General features: G+C 37.4%; 1 protein-coding gene and 1 pseudogene across 3 annotated transcripts in view; both read left to right on the top strand.

Annotated features, from left to right (window-relative positions):
* Positions 1–24653, top strand: part of sncaip.L (synuclein alpha interacting protein L homeolog) — a 142620-nt gene that overhangs the window by 57769 nt on the left and 60198 nt on the right. For all 3 annotated transcript variants that reach the window (XM_018264214.2, XM_018264212.2, XM_018264219.2), the window contains one exon: positions 19907–20011. In XM_018264214.2, coding sequence (XP_018119703.1) covers positions 19952–20011 — 60 coding nt within the window. In that variant the 5' untranslated portion in view covers positions 19907–19951. The remainder of the gene's footprint in view (positions 1–19906; positions 20012–24653) is intronic.
* Positions 2826–4168, top strand: LOC121395222 (annotated as a pseudogene).

Raw genomic sequence — 24653 nt, 5'->3', positions numbered from 1 at the left:
TTGAAATGCTATTTTATTTTAGAGAGTTAAGATGCCTTTTTCTCAGAAGCTAAACTTATTTTCCTAGTATTTACTGATCAGAAAATCTGTGCCAAACCCCCTTGACCATATACAACCTAATTTATCGCTTTATAATTTTCTTATATTTTTCTTTCCACGTATTATTATATAAACATGTACATTGTGTACTTTATATGTCATTTGTTGGTCAAAGCAGGACTCATTAATACTGAACTGAATAATTCATTATAATAACTGAATCCTGATGAATAATAAGTGGCCACACATAGGAGTAAAGGATTTTTCAATTGGTTGTCCTGCAGGAGGATCAGGTGGATATTAGTGTAAATTGGCACACTTACAAGAAGGGAAATTGTGACTGGATTTCTAAATTGGCCAGTGACATGATAATCCTAAGGGAGGTCATAGGTTAGTTTAGTTTTCTATTTTGCCACTGACACAGGCACGTGCATAGGGTTGCCACCTTTTACCAATTGGAAGACCGGGCAGGGGGTGGTTCGAGGGGTGGAACTGGTAACGTCAGAGGTAGGTCCCAGTATGTTGGGGACGGGTCCGATTGGCTGATCATTGTACCATTCACTTTAAAGCCTTACATTTGGAAATCCGGACAGGCAGTTTTCACCCGGACAGCCTTCCTGAAAACTGGACAGGTGGCAACCCTACACATGTAGGAACTGATTACAGTTCTCCCCATTGGTTGCTGTGTGTTGGTATACTGGTGGAGATTGGACTGAAAGGAATTGTGGGTGAAGGCATAAACCTTCTTTATATTAGTTTGACAGTGTGTTCAGACTTTAGCGTTGATGACTGTAGACAAGAGCAAACTCACCTATGCAAACAAGGTTTTGAGCTGTATTAACTGGATTTCAGATTCACAGGAGATTTACAAGCACTGGTGAGGCCACATATTCTACTCTATGCCATTCAGGTTTGGTCTCCAATGCTCAGATGGGATATTATTAAATTAGAGGAAGTACAAAGAAGGAAAACTAAGTTAGTAGGATTAAGATTTGGGACTGTCTTTTTACTAAGTAAGAAAATACAGAGCTGCATCTTTTTTTCAGTCTAAGTTACATACTATGTTAAAGTTCAGAGATTAAAATGTATTTATTTTTATATTTCTTTTATAAAAAAAATGCCATTATTTTTGCTTTTTTATAAATGTTCAGTAAAACATATTGAAATATGGTTTTGGCATAGGGAGCATTATCTACTGTATGTCTATATTTACTGTATAGTGGAATTCCCCCTTCGTTTTACTTGCTCTGACAGCTGCAGGTAGGAAACTTCAGACGGTCCCTAACTGCTCTGCAGGGAAACAATCATACTTTCAAACGGCAGGGGGGAGCCTGACCTCGAGCAGCGTTGTTTGTTTCCCTATAAAGCAGCCAGCCAATGTGTAGAGATTTGTATCCGCAGACCCAGTGCAGTCTGTGTATTCTGATTATTAATCAGTCTTGGTGTAGCAGATATTATTTGACTTGTGCTGTTTTGATCATTTATGACGATCCCTAAGCTTAGCCTAAGTGAAGCCCAGACCACAATGAGCATGTGCATAGTCTTAGTCTTGCAAAGATGTTTATCAAAGTTACAAGATGACAGCCCCCTGAGTCCAACTGTGTAAACATAAATCATTTGTTTAATTAGGCTTCTGGTGCAGTAAGTTCATGTTTATGTTTAGTATACCAAATACAGCATTTGTAGCATTATTCTATTTTAGACTTTAGTTTTCCTTTAATAGAGCAGAATAACATAAATATGGGAAGGCCTCCATTTTTTTCACAGAAAAGGTGGCAACCCCATCCTTGACTAGCCAGTTTAACATCCCTTAAATGTTTTGTTCATATCTCATCTTGTTCATGGCTGTAACTATCAAAATAAACCAATAGACAAGTGTTATATGCTTAGCTGGCATGCTAACATATTAATGCTCTTAAGTCTAATAAATCCAAATTTTCAACCAGCCTTTTTTTTTTAGATCTCATCAGTACAAACTATTGGAACATGGTTTCAGAGAGGTAGGACATGGAAAAATTATCAAGGCCCAAATAGAGCTGAAAAGACTTCTTAAAACAAAAGGTATTCACATGCCTCCTGCTACATGCATAGCACAACCTTAAAACCACAAATGAGAGGCTGTAACCCTCACTTATGGAATTATGGGAGGAGACATACGGAATACTCCTTTATGTTCTATGGCCAACTATACATCCAGAACTACTAATTTAAGAGCACAGATACTGTCTAATCTATGAATACCTTCTATTTTCAGAAAACTTTTTCTCACATTTCTTGCAAATGGAAGGACTTTTCAGCTACATTTGCCCCTTTACCCCTTACCTTTTTATGCATTTGGAAACATCCTAAAAAATACCAGTATTTGAAATGTGTTTTATTTACTTTATGCTCTTATTAAATGATAGAAAACATTCTAAAATAAAAAAATGCATTTTGCATAGTAAAACTAGTAAAATGAAACCAAATAAAAATAAAATGAAACATATTTTTCAGTGGATCGCAGTCAATTACAATACAGCTTATGTTGTAGTTTCTATTGAAGTGTTAAAGAATTGCAGTCACGTTATCAAATCCATTATGGCAATTACAGGCTCAAACCCAACGTCTGCTAGTAATTTGCTTGGGCTACATTCTTTTCAAACAATGATTGTTCAATACTTTCCGTTTAAGTAAATTACATTTTAAATTATTGAGTGAATGGATTGTGTTTATTTCTCTATTTCAGTTTAGATTTTGTATTGAAGTGAAAATCCCCTAGAGAATATATGGCTTAAGTTTTCCCAGGTTTCTAAGAGATTTAATTATCAGGTGCACATGCAGTGTCTTTCCATCACTCAGTCCCATGATAATACCATATTGCTTGCATGGTAGCAGCACTGAATTCAGCTAGAGAAACCCATGTTAACGGTTATTTTTACAGTTCAATCGGTTTGTCTGATTTGTGTGAGAGAATATTCAGTATGGCCATGATCAAAGACCTTTTTGGCTGCTACTTAATATTGGAAAATTGACAGAATCCTCAAGCAATCTTGACTGAATAAACCATGGAGCTTCTGGCAAACAGTGTCAGGATAATTGCCTGCTGCATCCTAATCTTTGTGAGCGTTCTTGGGAATACCATACTGATTTACTGCACCTGGAGATGCATTGAGAGACGCCTGCCAACTTCATTTGCTTATTTTCAGTCTTGCAGCTGTGCATTTAGTCAAGAACTTGGTGGTCAATACTATAAATACATTATATAGTGTCGCAATTCCCTCTACTTCTCTTGGCTGCAAGATAGGAATTTTTACTGGGTTAGTGGGCACAACGTTGGAGATTTGGTTTACACTGTATTTAGCCATATTCTATTGCTTTAAAGTTTAAACTCAATCACATTGTCCATTCACGAAGAGCACCTTCGAATGGCAAGTGGCGCCAATTTCACTAAATGGTTTTTGCTCTTGGATTGTTGCAGTTGCACTTTGCTGTCCTTATCTGATATTTGGGGAGAATGTGGAAAATGAAGTACTACTGAATTGTTCATACTTCTTTCATCACAATTTTCTAAATGAGGAATGTGGTATTTTATTTACAGAGGATACTGTGAAGCTGTATTATCAGCAAATATTTATGTTTATCATTGACTTGATCCCTTTGGCCATATTAGTCATGGTTAGTTTTTCGAATTGTGTTTCTTTTGTTTGAGCGAAAAAATGCTACTTATGGAAATATTTGCATTGGCCATGATGCTTCTGAAACAGAGGTGGTAAGAGCATCAAAACTTATAATTCTCTTTATGTACCTGGTCACCTCCCTATGGATTTCACATTTTATTCTTGTCTATTTTTTTAAATTATATCACTTCCTGGTCCTTCTCTTCAATGGTTCTTGCTGTTTTATTTTCTGGATCTTCAAGTCTTAGTCCATACTTGCTTTTGTTGATTAATTACAAGATCAGCCTAAAGCTCAGATCAATGAGCTCCTTCTGCTGTACAAATACAAAAAAGAGCAAGCCTTTGGATGCTCAAAAATCATTGCCAGAAAATTATATTGTTGAAAACTAAGAAACCTATCTTCATTTTCAGATCTAAGGGTTTTACAAACACAAACGACAGCCTGGATTCCTAATTGCTATACTGCATTGTAATGTGCATTGACAGCATGAGGCCAAATTGATTACACAAAAACTCATATTACCAGGCACAAAGCATGCAGGCACCATTGTTCTGTACATACTTTTCTTGCATCCATTAAAAAACTTTCAAAAAAGTTTCTTGGATCTGTAATAGGTCCCCAGTTGTCTGTGTATGAAAGCCTTCTTTAAGCCCTGAAAAGAATATAGAGTTTTGTGACCTACATTCTACAGTAATTTTTTTTTCTATGAATATTTCCAAGGCACAAAAGGCTTATATTATAATAATAAAATTATACTTTATTATTTGGCAAGTTATTGGATTTTCCTAGGTGAAGTGTTTGCTTCTGTCTAGCCTAGCTTGTTAGCCTTAATTGTACTAGTGAAAACGGGATCATTTATTGGATGTGATACGTTTTATTGGACTTCCATTATAATTATTTGCAGGCATTTTATAAGAACTTCTGAAACCACATCGATCTGATTTATATAAAGCACTATGTGGTCTTTCCTAAATGTAGAGCTGAATTGAAAGGTGAATACAACTCTCTGTAGACCACAGGATGTATGGGACAACATAATCACTGGTTCTATGTTTATCAGAATTCAGTGACTGTAGGGTGGATGTTGGAATTCTGGTACCTAATGTTTATACAACTTTGCCATGCCTATCTTATTCCTTAATTTCTTCTTAATGTGTCTAAGGAATATATTAAAAATAAAATGCACAGTTATTTCCCAAGGTATTACTGTTAAAGCATGTAGCTGAGTAATCTTACCCGATCAGCCACTACATGACTATCTAGCTGGCTTTATGTTTTCTCCTATAGGGGTATATTGTTTTTTTCTTCACAAAAAACAAGAAATTGCTGTGACCTAGTAGTGTGTGATGCAATTTAGCTCAAAAGGTGCTAAGGGGCAAAGATCACTTTCCACTTTGTCTCAAAGCCTTTACAGAGAGATACCATAGGTCCAAGGGAGATTGTATATATTTATAGTGGTCCTTCAATCCAGAATCGGATGTTAAGCTGCTAAAGTGAAGCAGTGAAATGTCTGATTATTGGCGTTAATCTATATTGGACAATATGACATAGCAGCTTTGAATGAGTGCTGGGAATTTTGGAAATTGAACAACATTGAAAGCTCATGGCTATAGAACCTTACTTATAACAAAGTGCAAGAGGCATGGTGCATAATAAAAAATATTTCCAACAAACAACATTTATGGAACCAAAGAAAACAGCTCATGAAGTTTCTGGTCTAAGAATTTGTTGTGTTCCATCTTAAAGCGGTACAAAACACTTTTATTTTTGTAGTTTTCTCATTTGCTGGTTTATCATGAGAAATGCACAACTCTAAAACTGGCCTTGCTCTAAATAGTAAATTACATCCAGAAAAGATTTACATCCTGCCCTTGATCATCAAATAACTCTGTACTCAATGTACATTTTTATGGAAAACTCATTACCTCAAGCGCAGCTATTTTCAGAATCCAGTGGCAGTTTATAACCTGGAATAACTCTCTGAAGTCTAAGAGTTTTTCACAGCCAAAGAAATAAAATATTTTTTGGATCCTTCCATTCACTTGCTTGCCGTATCTGTAACAAACCAAAGAAAGGCCAAGCGCAGAACTCGATCCAAACCAAAATGGAAACAAAACACAGAAATCTAAAGAATTATTAAATTGCAATGGGTTTGAATTACATTAAAAGACGTTCATGTGTTTTTTGCAAGGCATTTTTAATTTGCGGTACTTTCCAGCTATAAATTTCTACACTTAAGAAATATTGGCCTTAATACTGGCCCTGGACTGACAATGTAAACGGTGTTTTATGCGAGGTTGAAATAAAAGTGTATTTGCATTTTGGCTGTTAGTCTGCGTTAAAACTTGAGCTTATTTATACTGATTTATGCTTGGATGTATATATTTATGTTTTGACAAACACAGTCACTATACCCCTGGTATAAATGCATTTTAAAATACTTAATAGCAACAAGTTTCATGGAAATAAAAGCTGGACATGGACATAAAAATAGTGGAGCGGAGGTCCTGCTGTATCAGTTTACTTAATTTAGGGTGCAATCATGACCAAATCAGTTTCATTAGCTACTGAAATTGTCAGTGTCTTTAGAGAAATAAGAGTCTGGTAGATATTATAAGGGAATGCAGTGTAATGAGGTGGTTCGATACGAGAGAAATGTTTGAGGCATTATTATAGGGCTCTAAAATTCTTCTTGGTTGATAGGAGACATGTGTGAGTCTGCCCACAAAATAATCCCTTGCCTGCAATCCAAGCAGAAGTGATCAGATTTATAGGAGGGGGATGAGGTGAACAGTAACCAAATACGTGATATTAAAGAGCTTTCAATGGAACCTAGATTGTGTCTGCCAGATTAACTACCCTATTCCTAGAAGAGTTTTTTCAGAGGAGACCTAGTGAAATTAGGCTTTTGATGGCTTTTAAAAAATATTTTATTCCATATGAACGGTCTGCTTGGAAAGAAAATATTATAAAATACATATGTAATCCTAACCTAAAAGTTTCATAATACAGGGAGAGAAACAGAGGTATTAAAGGGCAATTAAAACCCACCATATGAAATTCTACCGCAACTTTCATGTAATTGCGTGGGGGTGCCATGTTTCTACTCACATGCAATAAGAAAGTCAATACCTGATCTGGCAGCTAAATTCCATATGTCTGCCTTGTTGGTAACATCAAGACGCCTTGGTGCTGCTGTAAATGATACAAGAGTTTTTACACAAAACAAAAACATGTAAACCACATATTGGTGTCAGCCACATGTGTAAATATGCAAATCCACACGCAAAGTATAATTTGGGATTTTAACTGCCATTTAGGGTAAGGGCATGCAGGCAGATTCAGGGAGATTAGTCACCCTGGCGACAAATCACCTCTTCTTCGGCAGACTAATCTTCCCAAATCTGCCCATTTGCCCTTACCCTGAGGGGCAAATTCATCAAGGGTCGAATATCGAGGGTTAATTAACCCTCGATATTCAACTGGGGAATGAAAATCCTTCGACTTCGAATATCGAAGTTGAAGGATTTTGCGCAAATAGTTCGATCGAAGGAATAATCGATTAAATCCTTTGAATCGAATGATTTGAAGGATTTTAATCCAACGATCGAAGGATTATCCTTCGACCAAAAAAAGTTAGGCAAGCCTATGGGGACCTTCCCCATAGGCTAACATTGGTTTCGGTAGCTTTTAGGTGGCGAACTAGGGGGTTGAAGTTTTTTCTTAAAGAGACAGTACTTCGACTATCGAATAGTTGAACGATTTTTAGTTTGAATCCTTCGAGTCGAAGTCGTAGTCAAAGGTCGAAGTAGCCCATTTGATGGTCGAAGTAGCCAAAAAAACACTTCAAAATTCTACGTTTTTTTTCTTCTTTTCCTTCACTCGAAGTTAATGAATTGGGCCCTTAGTGTTTTGAAACAAGAAAGGTGAGCAAAAAAGGCAATGCAATTAATGTAAATGCACCTTTGATCCCTTGTTCGGCATAATATCTTTGCAGTGACCACCTAATTGTGAATATGTGATACATTTGCCTTGGATAACTCAGCATAACAGTGTTACTCCTATGATTGTAGGTAGTGGAATCCTGGAAGCTGTAGCTCAGTATCTGGAGGGTCACTGGGTATATATCCCTGAGATACTGTAAATACACTACTACTATTAGTTCATGTTCCCTCGAACTGCCTTCCGCCTGCTAAAATGAAAAATCACATGCAGCAATGCACTCGGGGCTCTTCGATTTCTGAAGTTGCCCAAAGTTTCCTTGTGAGGCAACTTCGGGCAACTTTGGAAACCAAGCGCCGTGAGTGCTATTGTGCTGGCGTTTTCTCATTATTGCAGGCGGAAGGCATGGGGAAGGCAGTTCGGGGAGATTGTAGCCCCGAAGAAGAGGCGATTAGTTGCCAGGCGACTAAATCTCCTCGAATCTGCCTGTGTGCCCCTGCCCTAATACATTTGTTTACAAGTGACAAGCAAACCTCTCTATCTGTTATTACACTGTGAAAACAGCTTCACCCCCCTCTGACACTGGTCTTGGGGCCAGTATAAATGCCCACTCTGCCCTTCCCTAAGACCAAACCTGAGAAGTATGATTCTATAGCAATAACGTGAAACCCTGTGCTTCTGGCTGTGCCTGTGCTGACCTAAAATGATTAATCCCTGTGCTTGTTGGGAAGTATCATATAACAACCAAAGATCAGCAGCACGGAAACTGCAGGAGCTGTAATTCAATTGTTTATGACATCAATCGACTCTTATTGCAGTATTCAAAGAGCAATAAAAATATCTGGCACATATGTCTGCTTAAAGGGGGAAAGAAGAATAGAATACATACATATATTTCCCAAAAGCTGCCATTAATCCACAGAATTTAATCACCATAACAATAACAGTTACCTTATTAGTAATTCTTCTCATGTTGCACCATGTATTTTTAAAGGGATACCATTCTGACATTAATACTACTAACTATGTTTGTACAGAAAACTTTACTACAGAAAAACAGGTAGGGGTGTAGATGCCCGTAACCATTCTTTAAGGGGCATATTTTAAGGTAACCATAATGTGCAGTAGGGCTGGGATGGGAAACTAAAAGTCAACCTAACCCAAAAGCAGGTTTTGTATAATATTGTATATAAAACCACTGACCCTTTACTTTGTGTTGAGTAAAATGCAAATGATCCTATAGAGCAGTGCTGTCCAACTTCGGTGGTAACGTGCGATGGAATTTTTCTGGCCTATGTAGTTGAGGACTAATAATGGAATGGGAGTTTTAGGTCCTGATATTCTTGTACTGTAATAATGAGCAATGAAACGTTAAATTGTAAAATGACACTTGCAATGCACTACCAACAGGGTTACCTACCTCTCCTTCAAGATTAGTAGCTTAGTACATTATTGCATATGAAATGATTGCAGCAGTATGTGTATAACTAATAAACAAGTACTATGCAAATCTTTCACTTCTACCTTGTAGAATATCTATCTGACTTTAAATAAATTAAACATTTTTATGATTTAGTATTTTAATTTTCATTATAATTTCAAAGCAATTTACCGTAAATGAATTTTGTTTATAACAGTTTTCTTTTTTCAAGACTGCTTATAGTTCCCCGTATGGTTTTTCAAAATAGCCACCAATCAGGTATATTGCTCTGGTCTTTCCCAAGAAATGAATATAAAAGTGGCCCTGAACAGCAGAATGTAGTTGCATAGAATCCCATACAATGGAATATTTGCAAAGATACTGAAAACTAATACTGAGTCAGATCTAAATTGCTATTTGAATATAATATTAAAGCAGAATGGAAAAATGGCATCACCTGAAAACAATTGTTGCCTTTTGCTCTCCCAGTTCTTCAAAGTTATATGCATGAAGAATTTGATTTGCCCAAGCTATGGCTGAATACTGAAAAATATTGCTGGATTGGACTATGAAGTTTCTTGATTTGGTGCAATTTTAATGTTTAATATATTCTATCCATGGCTTCAGGGATGAGAAATGTTGCCGGCCAAAAAGCAAAACAAAGTGTTTTTTTTGTATACTGCTTGTGACAGTCTGTAGAAGAGGTTACTCTGTACTTCAAAAAGCAGAAATATGCCAAGATTCGTATTCTATGATTCTGACAAAAAACATTTTGTTTTTTTAAATGTTACTAGTCGTCTGAGTTTATTTAATTTGGGCATTCTTTGGTCTGATGACTGTTACTGCTGTTTCCCTTCCAATTTATGTCTCATGACACCCTTAATCTCCAATGGAATTAAAGATCTAAAATGCATTTCTCATACAGGGTTAGACTTCTCCATTTCAGCCACAAACAGTTCCTCTTCCTTCCTTCTAGAAACTTGACCTGCACTTTTTGGGTTTTCTTATAACAGCTTGAATATGCTCTAATTCACCTGCGTGACCCACAGAGAGAAAAAGCTACTGTTAACAGTTTTACAGACATGATTAACAGGTTTATCTACTCTGACAGATCTATTCCTCACGTGGAATTTTCTTGATTTCATACTCGTAGCTGCCTCTTTTATACTGTAAATGTTCCATCCATTAACTGTATTTATTGCCAGGAACGTCAGTGCAAACAGTTAACCACAAAGTCATCATTTTGTTGGGGGGGAAGCATAGCTGACAGATGAGATGGTTAATGCACAAAACATCTGTATAGCTAGCGATTTTAAGACGTAATATTCGAGGGACATAACTGCACCTGCTAGCATGCACTGTCTTACTGAAATACTGCATTCGCCTTATTCAGTGTGCTTTAACCGCTGCTGGACTACAAGTTGCAGTTCATTGCTAAGGACACAAGAAATCATAGTCCAGCAACAGATGGAATACAAGAAGAGGTTGACTGTTCAGTGAGTAGAGAAGTATACTGTTCGGGGGGGTCCTCAACCTTTTTTACCGATGAGCAAAATTCAAATAGAGTTGGGGAGGAACACAAGTATGACAAATGTTCCTAGTGCTGTAGTAGGCCATTTGGTAGCTTCTGTGTGGACTATCAGCCTACAGGAGGCTCTGGTTAGCAGTACATCTGGTTTTTATGCAACCAAAACTTGCTTCCAAGCCAGGAATTAAAAAATAAGCACCTGCTTTGAGGCCACTGGAAGCAACATCCAAGAGTTTGATAATCTCACAAGCCACTGGTTGGCTTCACTGATCACTGATACTGTTCCTACAAACCCAGAGCAACATATGGCACCCTCTATTCAATGACACATAGGGGCAGATTTATCAAGGGTCGAAGTGAAAATTCAAATATCTAAATAAATCATGTACTGTCTCTTTAGAAATTAGACTTTGACCATTCAACATCTAAAACCTGCCGAATTGCTGTTTTAATCTATTGGGTACCTCCTAGAACCTATTTGGAGTCAATTTGGGGACTTTGAGAAATGGAATTTTTCTTTTTCAAAAAACTTCGAATCGAACTTGATTGAATACGATCTTACTTCGATTCATACAATTTGAATTAGAACGAAAACGGCCTATTCACGCAGAAAAAAAATTAGATTTTTTTTTTCCTAATAAATTGCGGTTGGTTTTTTTTATTCAAATTCCAAAGTTTGTTTTATTCGAAAATCGACCCTTTATAAACCTGCCCCATAATGTTGCTACCTCTAAATTTTCCTAGTGAATGTGCTGGATCCTTGATGACAATGTCTTTCGGTATTGTCTCTCTGAAAACCTTCCATTCTGTTGTGTGCATGCCCATGGAATAGATTAAGTATGAGCTGAGCTGTGTTCCCGTTCTCTTGGGAGCCATCAATAACAGTGCACTGCTGTTTGGTGGAGGCAAAAATGTGCTGCACATGGTGGGAATGGGAAGTTTATGTGTCAGAGGGGGCAAGGTGTTACTAGTTAGAAAACATAAATGCCTTGCCTATGTTATTTTTATGTGTGTGAACATAGGTTGTACTATAGTCTGTAATATTACAGCAGAAAAATTAAAGGAACATTGGAAGCAATAAACATTAACCAATGTATTTCTATGTCAAACTTGAGGTCACTGATCCTACTCTATAAAGCCCTAAGCTTTAATATTTGGAATTGCTTGCTGTATACCAGTGCTAGTCACATAGTGAGGGCGATAAGTAGACAAATGAGTGCTTCATACTACACATGAAATTTACAAACCCTGGAGCCTTTGTCCTAGATTTTATTTTATTGTATTCCTGATACAATAGTTTTCTGTATAAGGATAACTAGAGTCCTGCTTAGCATGAAGAATAAAACACAGCCTGGGAAGCTATGTGCAGCATTACATATATACACTAGTAGTTACTTTGCTTTATCAGTAATGAGAGGGGTGAGCGGGCTTTGCCAAGACTAAGATCTGTTGCAGGAAAAAGAAAAAGACACACTCACTTCCCAAAAACCTTAGTGGATTTTTAGATAAAATCTGGTCAAAAAATCAATAGATCAATCAATCAATCAATCAATCAATCAAAAGAGCTTACATATACAGTATGTAAATCAATCAGAGTCAGCAGAGTTGAGTAGATAAATATTTGCAAAGTTACTAAACCTTTTGGTTTTGGGGAAAATAGCATGCACATTATCAAATGCTGTATTTTAGGTGAATTTATTCCATTAAATGCTTAATGTGGCTGCCAAAATATATGTTTAATTTTTGGGCGGAAATGCAATGTCAGCAAAGGCCTCAGTGATCAAATTATCATTGTCTAATAAGAGTTCCAAGCATTAGTGTATTCATGCAGCAAGCCTTTTCTAGAGACTACATAGTATGCATGCACACATTTAGACCACTGTTTTCATTACACTATTCCATTGGGAATTCTAGCCGAGCTGTGAAAGCAAATTGATCTTTTGGTGACTCAGTGAAGCTGTAACATTCTGTGAATTAACTGGTTTAATAAATTGACTGTGACATATTGACGAGTTAAATATAAGTTACCCTTCCTCAGGCTTTGGCTCATTAAAAATGTTGTTTTGACAAGAGGTTCTTTTATAAGGATTCCTTGCTTGGAACACGCGTGCATGGGATGGTTGCAATAGGTGCACAGTATACTGGCAAAATCCACTCTATACAACAAGGCTTTTATGATCATTAGGAAGTTTGTTTTCCAGTTTGTGGCCAATTAGTGTGTATGTATTTGGCAGCCAAAAGCAGAAAGGCAGTCTTTAGTCAATAACCAATTTGTAGAGGAAGCAATTTGCTAATCTTTCTCCATAGCAACACACCCTCAACCTATACATTGGTTCCACTCCGAATTTTGTTTCTGTCTGCCTTCTCTTTCTAATAGATTGCATGCTCTTCAGGACTAAAACCTCAACCTAACTGTGTATTGAACTTCTAACACTTGAGTATTCTCACTTGCACCTTGGATTGTGTTCTCATTGTCCAGCCATTAAATATTTACTCTAGCTAATGGTATTAATAATGCAGAATGAGAATATATATAGGAAGGACAGTATTTTTTTTTTTTGGCAACACCACCTGTAATTGAATTTATTATTATTATAGTTTATTAAGAACTGTCTCCACATATTCTATAACACTATGCAAAGAATTGGTGAGAATGCAAACAGTATGGTAAACAAATACAGAACAAATAGGAAAAAGCATAAATGGAGACATAAGGTCAGAACACCTTGCCCCATATCAGCTTGCAAACTAAGGGTTACAAAACATTTTAAAAAACAATACTTTACTGGACAGCTAGACATTAAACAAAAGGGTCACTATTAAAATGCTTTGTTGTTAATATACCCTTTGTTAAATTCATTTAAGTATGCTCAACAAACATGGTTCTGAAAATGGCAAAATATTCAGTAGAACAGAAGAGGCTGCACCTTGTTACACATTATTAATACCGATACCAATATATCCAAGCACAAAAAAATGCTTATATCACAATGTCCATCTTGTGGTCCCTGTTTGTAAATGTCGCTCAAGTAGCATCTTTATCATTATTAACATCAGATGGTCAGAGGATATGCACTTTATTGCTACTACCCCCTACATTCCCACTCAATTTAACCAATACCCATTACTGGAACTGGGGCCCACTGACCTTAGCAAACAACAACTGGTTCAAAATGACACACTGCAAGATAAATTGGACAGGTGGTAACAAAGGAAAAAAAACATGTAAAGCTCCATGCTGAATTCACTTTCTAGTTTGTAACGGTCAATAAGCATCATATGATGTTTAGTTTCTTAGTTCCTATTATATCTTCTAGATGTAATCGTTATTCTCAACATATATGTTTTATTTTCTGTGTGGTAAGTGATGGTTAGCTGCTGGATTCTTCTTTTTGTATTCATTAAAGGAGAAGGAAATGTTATATAATTGGGGGTGCCAAATGTTATGCACCCCCCCCCAAGTTATGCTAATTCCTCTTGGTGAGCCAAACAAGGCCCTGTACACGATCATTAGCTGAGTATAAGGAAGCTTGTAGTTTTCATACCTATTTGATATTTTAAATGCTGCACATGCTACTTGGTCTCTTGTATTACTCTGGGTCTCACTTTATCCTTCTAGCATCCAGGTTGCATATTTAGCCAATAAGAGTTATTTTTCATGTGTTTAATGTCACAGTAAGTGAACATATCACACTGGCATGAGCTTATAACTTTCAGGATCCATACAGAAAATAGTCAATAACATCCTTGTTAATACTTTGAATATTACAGATGCCAAACATTCCACATAGCCATGTTTTTTTTAGCTGTAATGGCTACAGTAAAGCATTGTAGTCTATATAAATGCTTGATTTTAATAAAGCAGAAACACATTCTCACATGTACCATAATAATTAGTGATGGGCGAATTTAGGCCGTTTCTCTTCGCTTCCATTTTTTTTACGACATTTTGCAAATTTATTCGCCGGTGGCGAATCGTGGGAATTCGCTGCAAATTTGCGTCTGGCGAATAAATTCGCCCATCAATAATAATAATCGATGATCTAAGTAAGGCCCAGTAAGCATCCAGGATGCTTTGTTTGGTTTGAGGCCTCCTTGGAGGCACATTTGCACAAGGTTCCTCCTTAGCTGATAGTATCCCCCACTCACCCACACCCTCTGTGTTAGTGTAAGGTTTTTTGGCGGGTCCTAGTCTGACCTTATATACAGTTAGCAGCCTTATTGGAGGACATAAAAGCAACGCATCTTTCTATGTCAAAGTTAACCGATATAATGAAGTCAGCATGATTCTTAAAAAAAGACAGAATTTTGGAAGCATGATGAACATTAATCTGTTTCGTGAACTGCTTACTGAGAAACAGCAGGAGAAAAACTAACCTTCATTTATTGCAATAGTTTGGCAGTCGTGACTTATTCCCTGCTGCTAAATGGCTGTTGTAGGCATTTTCAGGAGGGTCGGTGGGGTCACTCACTGATATTAGCCATCCCCTTGTGGATTCCTCTGAATAATTCATACTGGACTTTCAGACAGGATTAAAAGCCTGGGTATATTAGAATTTCTAATGCCGCAGAAGATAGATTCAGCTGAGAATCCAGCAGCAGAAGGAAATTAATTGGGAACCCTGTATGGAACCCCAAGGTCTTCTATTAGGCTAGAATAGGAATTTGCATACTCTTATTTCTAATCCCGTATACTGTGCCAGGCTGGTATGGTAAATTCTCAGTCTTTCTTTCCAGCCAAATTGCTTTCACTGACCCCAGCAACCAATAAACACATGTATGGGTTATTTATCAAAGGTCGAATTTTAGAGCTTTGTGAGATTTTTTAGTCTTTGCATTAACTCACAACTCAAATGGTTTCTAATTTCATAAAAAACCTGAATCTGTGTAGTCGGGGGGAAAAACTTGGATACTCGAATTGATCGAGTTTTCGAGCAAAACACACTCAAAAAACTTGAACGTCATCCTAAATGGTTCATGGCACATCTGCCATTGACTTCTACATGACCTCAGCAGGTTTTAGATGGTGTAATTTCGGATTCGAGTTATTTCCCGCTTCGGGGTATAATAAACCTCCAAAAATTCAAGTTTTTTAAAAATAACTACAACATTTTTAGTTTTTTTTTAACTCAAAAAGTAGATTCTTGTTGGAAAAATACCCTCCAAAACTCGAAATTTTCATGGAAAAAACAACCTTTGATCAATAACCCCCTAAATGTAAGGCTTCAGTTATTTTTCTTTTCAAACCTACTATTTATTCTCATAACTGCTTCATGGTTGCTGGGTTATCAGAACTCTATCAACCAGATAACAATTCAGATTTAAAACCTGAGAACTCAGAACAATACATTTAAAAACATACAGATCAGTTGTAAATTTTCTTAAAATTCTGCTGTCTAGGGGAGGAAGATTTTTTAAAAGAAACTTTTTTTTCATTTTTAATTTTTTTAACTTGCAGAACAATTAAATTATTAAACTTGATAGCTTGAATGTTGAAAATACACCTCCCATTGATGTTTAGAGATGTTTGTTTTATTCCAAATTTTGAGGGTTTTTTTGAAAAATTTGAAAAAAATTGAGAATATTTTATATTCCGCAGTTTATCGCTTAAAAAACCGATGATCTTGAATTTTTAAATTTGCCACTAAAAGTTCATTATTAGCAGAGGCTTATGTTTCCTGCTCAAAGATCTCCAGTCGTTTATTCCATAATTACTCCAGTATAAGTATAGGATCCATTTTCCAGAAACCCATTATTCAGAAAGCTCCAAATTACAGAAGGGCCTTCTCCCATAGACTCCATTTTATCCAAATAAACCAAATTTTTAAAAATGATTTCCTTTTTCTCTGTAATAATAAAACAGCAGCTGTACTGGATCCAAACTAAAATATAATTAATCATTACTGGAAGCAAAACCAACCTATTGAATGTATTTCATGTTTACATGATTTTCTACTACACTTGGTATAAAGATCCAAATTATGGAAAGATCCGTTATTCGGAAAACCCCAAGTCCAGAGCATTCTGGATAACAGGTCCCATACCTGTATCTTATTATTACTAATTATATTTGTATTAAAAATTGCAAGGTTTGTAACTATATAGATGTTTTCAGATAAGGAATTCATATACAGATTAATTGAAGGCCAAGTAAGTGTGTCAAAAACATGTGAACCGTGCATCACACAGGGCATTGCATTAAAAAGTCAACATATTGATCCTTATTTAGAGCATTTATAACGGCCCTAAGCAATGTTTTCAGCCATTGAAAGATTATACTCCATTACACAAACGATGAAGCTTGCAATGCCATGTTTTTCTTGAGGCCAATTTATTAATGGAACAGTTTATTTTATTAAATAACCAAGGTTATTAAATATTCATTTAGCCAAGGTTAAAGTTATGGATCGGTGCCTTAGCTGCCAAGCTTGTAATCAGCGATTTAATTAAAGGGTATCTGAGTTCAAAACAGAAATTTATGTAAACAGTTGACTTTCATTTTTTATTTTTAGCAGTTTCTGAAATATTTGGAGTTTATCTCTACTAATGGCTAGGCTTTTGGCTCAACGGGTTTTTCTGAAAGCAGTGCATATACATACTCAAAATATATATATATATATATATATATATATATATATATATATATATATATATATATATATATATATATTAAAAAAACTGTCCTGGACAGCACTCGTTATTGTATCAAAAGATTGTATTAAAGATTAAAATTACATTACCATGATGTGCACATAATAACGTTTCAAGCCAAATTGGGCTCTTTCTCAAGCTGTGTGTACAATGGTTAGAACAAAATCCAATTTTTTATAGTCCATCCTAGGAAGTGACATATCTAGCGTTCATTTATACATGTTACAGGGTCCAAACCATGCCTAACATATATATTAATCAAAGTATAACAAGCAGAGTTTATAATTAGTACTCATATATTTTATAGAAACAGATATAAATTATAATCTTTGGTTAGACCATGCGGATGTAAGGAGTTCAATTTATTAATCCACCATACCTCCCTCTGTTTTAATCTCAATTTCCGATCGCCCACTCTCTAATGGGGGTACCATTTCTAGCACTGTGAATCGTAACTGCTCTGCTGTGTGTCCCTTTTCCTTAAAATGTTTGGAGAGTAGCAATCCCATATTTCCCAATTTGATTGTTGATTTATGTTGTGAGATCCGAGATTTTACTTTTTGAACAGTCTCTCCAACATAAATCATACCACAAGGGCACACAATCGCATATACTACAAACTGTGTTAGACAAGTATGATATCCATATATTTGAATTATTTCTCCTGTGCCGGGATGCTTAAAGGTTTTCCCCTTCATCACATATTTACATTGTTTACAATTTAGCCAGGGATACATACCATTATTTTTTATTCCCAAAAGGTTCCAAAGGTGCACTCCGTTTACTTAGTATATATGCTGTATATACACACCAATATCTATTCTAATTTTAGATTTTAGTATCACAATAATTATACATTCCCAAGCCTCCTTTTTTCCCCTTCCATGACCAGAAAACATTGAAGTTTAATAAATCGGTCCCATAGTCATGTGTTCTGATTAAAATCTGCAGTGTGCCAGCATCCATTTAGATTTGCACTAATATTTTGTTAAGACACACAATAGATGCTAAATAGTGAATGCAGTGTGCCAGGGGTGGTGCTAGCCGGAATAACTCTAGATGGAGCTACATTATTTAGTTGCAGTATAGTCAGCTTCTCACTATGTACATTTTTATCAGTAATGTTTGTTGTACACTGGCCCATGTCCTGCTTGCCTAATGCACCCACATTTGTATTACTATTTATATTGGGCAGTACTTTATAAAGAATGCTCCAGTCCTTGCCCTAGAGAAGCTTGCATTTACATGTACACTTTAAGATCAAATTCCTCAGACTCTAACCTTTGTATTGGAAGGTACAAGAGCACCCAGAGGAAACGCCTGCAAATAGGGGGAAGAACACTTTTCAACTTTTAATAAGCTTTCATTTGTATTTTGCCTGATGAAGGGGCCTTCGTGCTCCGAAAGCTTGCAATGTATTTTTATTGTTAGTCAATATAGGTATCATTTCTACAATACTTTTTGTATGTGTTTGTTTGTTTTTTAAATAATTGACAATCCATTGCCTGTAAATGTATTTTATTATTGTTAAAGTGTGAGCGTGTATACATAAGATTGTGGGTTCATATGCACACAGGCATGCTAATTTTCTCTTGTAAAAACAGAATGAGATATCTGACACGAATTAAATGACGAGACAGATTATCTCGGTGAAGTAATGTCTTGATAGCTACAGATACTGTGCACATATGGAAAATGTTACAGCACATGCAAAAGCCATTAACTAGTGGAGATTTGTTATGTAGCGTCTGATCAACAGTTGTTGAGTTAGTGGCCACCTTGTGCCCTTAAGTTTCCATTTCATTAAGAAAAAGGTTAAGGTGCTGTTGCGGATTTCAGGTCTGTGGCATAGCTATAGGTGTGGGTTCCTCAAAAAAATCTTTTATAGGGCCCAGAATGCCACAGAGATAGTTATATGTTTATTCAAGATATACGGAAATTCATCATGAAGCAAAGTACCCAGTATAGTCCTGGCTCCACTCCAGCAATATATGGGGATGGGGTGAATATTTTTACACCCCCCTAAATGTGTTTGTGAGTGGGGGGGGTATTGTAATTTTCAGTTTTCAAACTGTAATATTCTATAGCAGTAACAACTGTTTCCTATTTTCCTTTTGCTGATGGTGGTTATTGGCAGTGTTTGGCAAATAAGAAAACACTGAATGCAATCCGGTTTCAGTACTGTGCCAGGATTTAAACTGTGCCCTTATTGTGCTGAGTTTTATTTTCACCCGCAGCCTTTGTATTTATCATATCAGCTCTTGGGCACTAGCAGCCCCTTCTCTGCCTCTGACAATACAGGTAAATGTACACTAGAAGTAGTCCTGTGTGTGTCAGTTATTATTGTTCTACAACAAACAAAACCCATGAAAATGTAGTCCATGGGGGTTAATATGAGGTTAAAGCAAGAGGCTACACAGAATATCTTGGTTAAGAATGGATATGCCATATAATGGTCAATTAATTAACACTGTGATCGCTTACTAATAACCAGAGGGAAACTCGGCTTTAAAACAAACATGGGTCCATTTTGCCCCTCCTTTGCACAATCTGAAGACTCGGCAAGAGGTAACACATGCCGTTCCCATTACATGAAGAGTAAATGCTCGCTCTAGGCTCCTTAACATTCATTGTATTGCTTACTAACCAGCCCCTGCTCTCTCCATCAGGCCGGTGTAACTCTTCAGCTACCAACTAAAAATGGTCATTGAAGAATGATGGAAGCTCCTGAATATCTCGACTTGGATGAAATTGATTTTAGCGATGACATATCTGTAAGTATACATTGCATTACTTTCATTCTTGTTCCTACATTGTATTTCATACTGAATACCATTAAAGGGCATGTAAGCCCCAAAATAAATGTCTGCCTAATGAATTTTAAGCAACTTTCCAATGTACATTAAACTGTCAATGGTTTTAAACTCTTTTCTTCATTTTTTTCTTATAGTTTTTGAATTATTTGCCTTTTTCCTTTGACTCTTTCCAGCTTTCAAATGGGGGTCACTCACCCCATCTAAAAACAAATTATCTGTAAGGCTAAAATGTATAGTTATTGCTACTTCTTATTACTTAGCTTTCAGGCCTCTCCTAATTATATTCTAGTCTCTTATTCAAATCAATGCATGGTTGCTAGGGCAATTTGGACCCTAGATAACAGAATGCTGAATGCAAACTGGAGAACTGCTGAATAAAAAACTAACTAACACAAAAAACACAAATAATTATCAATGCAAACCAATTGTAAATTGTCTCAAAATATCACTTTCTACATCAGACAAAAAGTTAATTTAAAGGTGAACAACCCCTTTACGCAAAATGTTTTCAATTTTTAAAATGTGTTGGACATCACTTTATACAGATCAAAATGCATCAAGAAATGTAGGCATGAAAATGCTTTACTTGGTTCCTTTGCTTTGCAAGTAGCATATAATTTAGGTCACTTTAGGTTGGCCATTTATGGGAACATATCTGCCTGTTTATGGGCATCCCTGGCTTCCTTTCCCACAGATATGTGACTGACAGTGACCCCAAATCCGTAGTGACCCATGGGTTGACCCTCGGTTGGGCAATTTTAGGTTGAAATTTGGGTTAGGGTTGGGTGTGGGTCAGACTGAGGAAGTACACTCCTCCACTGCTCCAGAAGATTTCTTGTCTTTGAACCAGAGGCACGCACATAAGTAGTGTACAGAATAAGAAGATTCGGGTACTGGGAGCGTGCGGCTCCTACAATGACAACATTTTGCAGGTTAGGGTCAGTATGGGTTAATGTTTTACGGGTTAGGGTCGGATGTGGGTTACATTTTTTCTGACACGTACATCACTAGTGGCCGAAAATCAGCAGGGCAGGTTTAAAAAGAAGAGAACTGCATCTTCTTAATTTAGTGGTCCTCTCCTGGTGGCCTGCCTTTGCCTCCATTATGAGCTGATCATTGGGTCAAACAATTGGATAAGCTTAGCATATAGGTGGCCATGTTGGACAAAGATATGCTCATTTGGCTGATCTTCAGGTCTATGACCACCTTTACAGAATTTTTCCAAATAAAGTCAAAACCATTGATACAACTTCCTGAATAGCACCACATGTGATCCCCAGTACTTCCTTGCAGGGACCTGTCAATAAATAGTAGCACATTAGGTTTTTCAGGTTCCATCTATGGCCACATCACTTCTATTTCCCAGCTTTCTGGTACATGCATTGCTGCTGCTCAGTGACTGCCACCACCCACCAGAGAGCTGAAACATAGAATGTAAAGAGCCAGAGCTGCCAATCCCACTGCGCTACTCTGTTTTTTTTGTAGGTACAGGCAGAAGGGGCATTATTGGGGCTCCTGTGTGGTGTTTTTCCTGGGGGGGGGGCAGCAGCCTCTGCAGGAGCCTCTAGGTTATTCAAAAACTCGTTCTCCTTTAATTTAAGATTTCTTATTTTTTGTGGTGAAATGACTGAATTCTTAGTCACTCCAGTGAATGTATTTTTGCAGGAAAGGACTTTTCAGAGCTATAACGTTTCCTTTTTCCTCCAATTGACACATCACTTTCTAGGACTTCCTCTGAAACGACAGTGTTGCTATTGTTTCCAGGCGAAGGTTTTGTTTGCTGCTAGTATAAAGGCAGTGCAGAGATCTGTAACACTGTGCAGCAGCAGCCAGAGAGACTGAAACTTAGTAAAATAAAGTTATTAGCACCATAACCTTCTCACGTAATTCACGCTTTCTGTTTTCTCCACTTATAATAGCAAACTTGGACCCATTAAAGGCCAGATTGTTGAAAGTGTGGAGAATGCTCCTGGCAAAGTGACTATACATCCAGGAGATGTTAACCATTTCAGCCCTAGGAAAAAGCTGCAGCTCAAAGACAGATCATAAATGAAAAAGTAAATAATCTGCGATCATTTGAATTTTACGCCTCATTGCTGTTTTTATTTGGTACTTGTTTGTTTGGCTTGAGTTTCTGTCTAATGAAGCAATGGTAATCAATGTGAAGTCTATTATATTATAGCAGGGACACAGGAAAATCCATAATGCACTGTTGCATACATTTCAAAATGCATACAAGTAATTTTAGTTACCCTTACAATGAAATGCTTTGACGTGGACTAAAGGGCCATTATACCTTCTAAGTGTGTATTTGTATGTATGTCTACATTTGTAATGAGCTACAGATAGATAGATAGATAGATAGATAGATTATATATAAATAGAGGGATGGATGGATAGATAGATAAATAGATGATATATAGTTATAGATAGACAGATGATAGATAGATGATAGATAGAAAGATAGATAGATAGATCTAGAGTTATGTTACTGGTATAAGACACTTTTCCTGACTGTTTCCTGTAATCTGATCTGGTTCATTGCTTGCCCAGTAGGTGGCAGTGTTTAAAAGGAGAGCACACATGCTCACGGCTCTCTTTTCCTAGATCCCACCTTGCAGGGAGGTGAGTACACCTTAGTAGGTGACAGGCCCTGTTAAGTAAAAATGTATGTAGTGGTAGAAATTTGTGTAATTGTAGCTCTAGGAGTAAAAGTTATAAGCAGTGTATTTAGTGAGCAGCTTTCTGGCTCCAACAAGGAGAGTAGGTGAGGTTAGCACCCTTGCGGTGATTAAAGGGGAAGGAAACCTCGTCGGCGCTAACCCCCCTCCCCCCCTCCCGTGTATTGCCCCCCTCCCTCCTCCCCCCTGGCCTACCCCTCCCGCTGGGTAAATGCCCCTAACTTGTTACTTACCCTTCTGCGCAGGTCCAGTCCAGGGAGTTCACAGGCGACATCTTCTTCCACGCGATCTTCTTCCTCCTTTGACCGGCGTTTTGGCGCATGCGCAGTAGGAGCAATTCGCCGGTACGCATCTACTGCGCATGCGCCAAAAGTCACGCGCATGCGCAGTAGATCGTACCGGCGAAACGATCCTACTGCGCATGCGCCGGTCAAAGCAGGAAGAAGATCGCATGGAAGAAGATGTCGTCTGTGAACTCCCTGGACTGGACCTGCGCAGAAGGGTAAGTAACAAGTTAGGGGCATTTGCCCAGCGGGAGGGGTAGGCCAGGGGGGAGGAGGGAGGGGGGCAATACACGGGAGGGGGGGTGGGGGGTTAGCGCCGAGGAGGTTTCCTTCCCCTTTAAGCCACCAGACAGGGCCACAAGTGGGTGAGCCCAGGAGCAGGGAAAGTGCCAAGGAGCAAGATACCCCATGAGATCCCATGTGCTGGGGAAAATCACCAAGACAGGCTGCACTAACCCCTAAGAGGGATCTACTTGAAATATCTTTAAGTGTGAAGGTTCTCCACTGAGTATCTTGAATGTGTCTGAAGATCTAAACTGCCTGAATGCTGTGAACAGATCCACTGTAAATTAGTTCAATTATCAAGTTGTTTGTTTAAAGCAACCTCTGAACTGCTATAACTTAGAAACCTGGTTGATCTGTGCAATAGGAGACAAACCAGGATCCACCTGAGAGTAAGGTGGTTAAAAGGGTCAACACACACTGCTGGTAGTTGCAGGGAGTTGCCCACAGCCCAAGGGCATCCGGGATAGACTGGCAGCAAGTCACACTGCTTAAACATCATTCTCTGTGCTACATATAGATGGTAGATAGATCTATAGATAGATAGTTCTAGATAGATAGATCTAGCAGTGTTGCTGGTTTGCTATACTATCTGGGAGGCTATACTATCTGATTGGCACATGCAGATAGACTGTATTGCACATGTAGGAATGGGATCAGATGTTCCAAGGGCAGGGATAGCTGGATATAGGCCAAACAAAACCTAAAAAAATAATAGATGTCAACAATAAAGTTGGTATTTTTTATATTTAGTATTCCAAGCATTTTAGTTGTTCCTATTTACAAGAAAAAGAATATTATATTTATCCATCACATACCTGATTTGATCCATGTAAGCTGTCCTGGATTTCCTTTGTTTTTAGTGATGTAAGATATCCCGAAGCAGTGGGTGGAGCCCATTTTGGTTGAAGGCAGCCAACTGATCATACACAGGAAACCAGGGTTTGCATTCTGGGAATATGGTCACTAGTTACATAGTTAAAACACAGAATGTGAAACACACAATTGGTTAGTAGCTATGATATAATTTCATCATTTGCTTCTGGTAGACGTGTTAGTAATAGGAGCAGTTCTCTCTGCAATCTCCTGACGCTCCCTAATTGAACCTGAAAAATATGCCTTACGGTCTTGATCAGAATTTCATGGCCTGTTTGTTATTTTTTCTCCTGCCTTTGGAATGATGAAGATTGAATGTGCGGGTCATTGGGAAGCCACGCACAGTCAAAACAGTTTTAGGTAAGGAAAGAAAAAGCAATATTTTTAAGTGAAGTCCAGCATTGGAAAAGCATATGCTACTACCTAAAAAGAAGTCAAAGTACTGCAAGATACCTGGAAAAGTTGTGCTTTACTTAT

This window comes from Xenopus laevis, chromosome 1L, assembly GCF_017654675.1.
Source record: "Xenopus laevis strain J_2021 chromosome 1L, Xenopus_laevis_v10.1, whole genome shotgun sequence".
Lineage (NCBI taxonomy): Eukaryota > Metazoa > Chordata > Amphibia > Anura > Pipidae > Xenopus > Xenopus laevis.
This window is presented reverse-complemented; position numbering and strand designations above follow the sequence as displayed.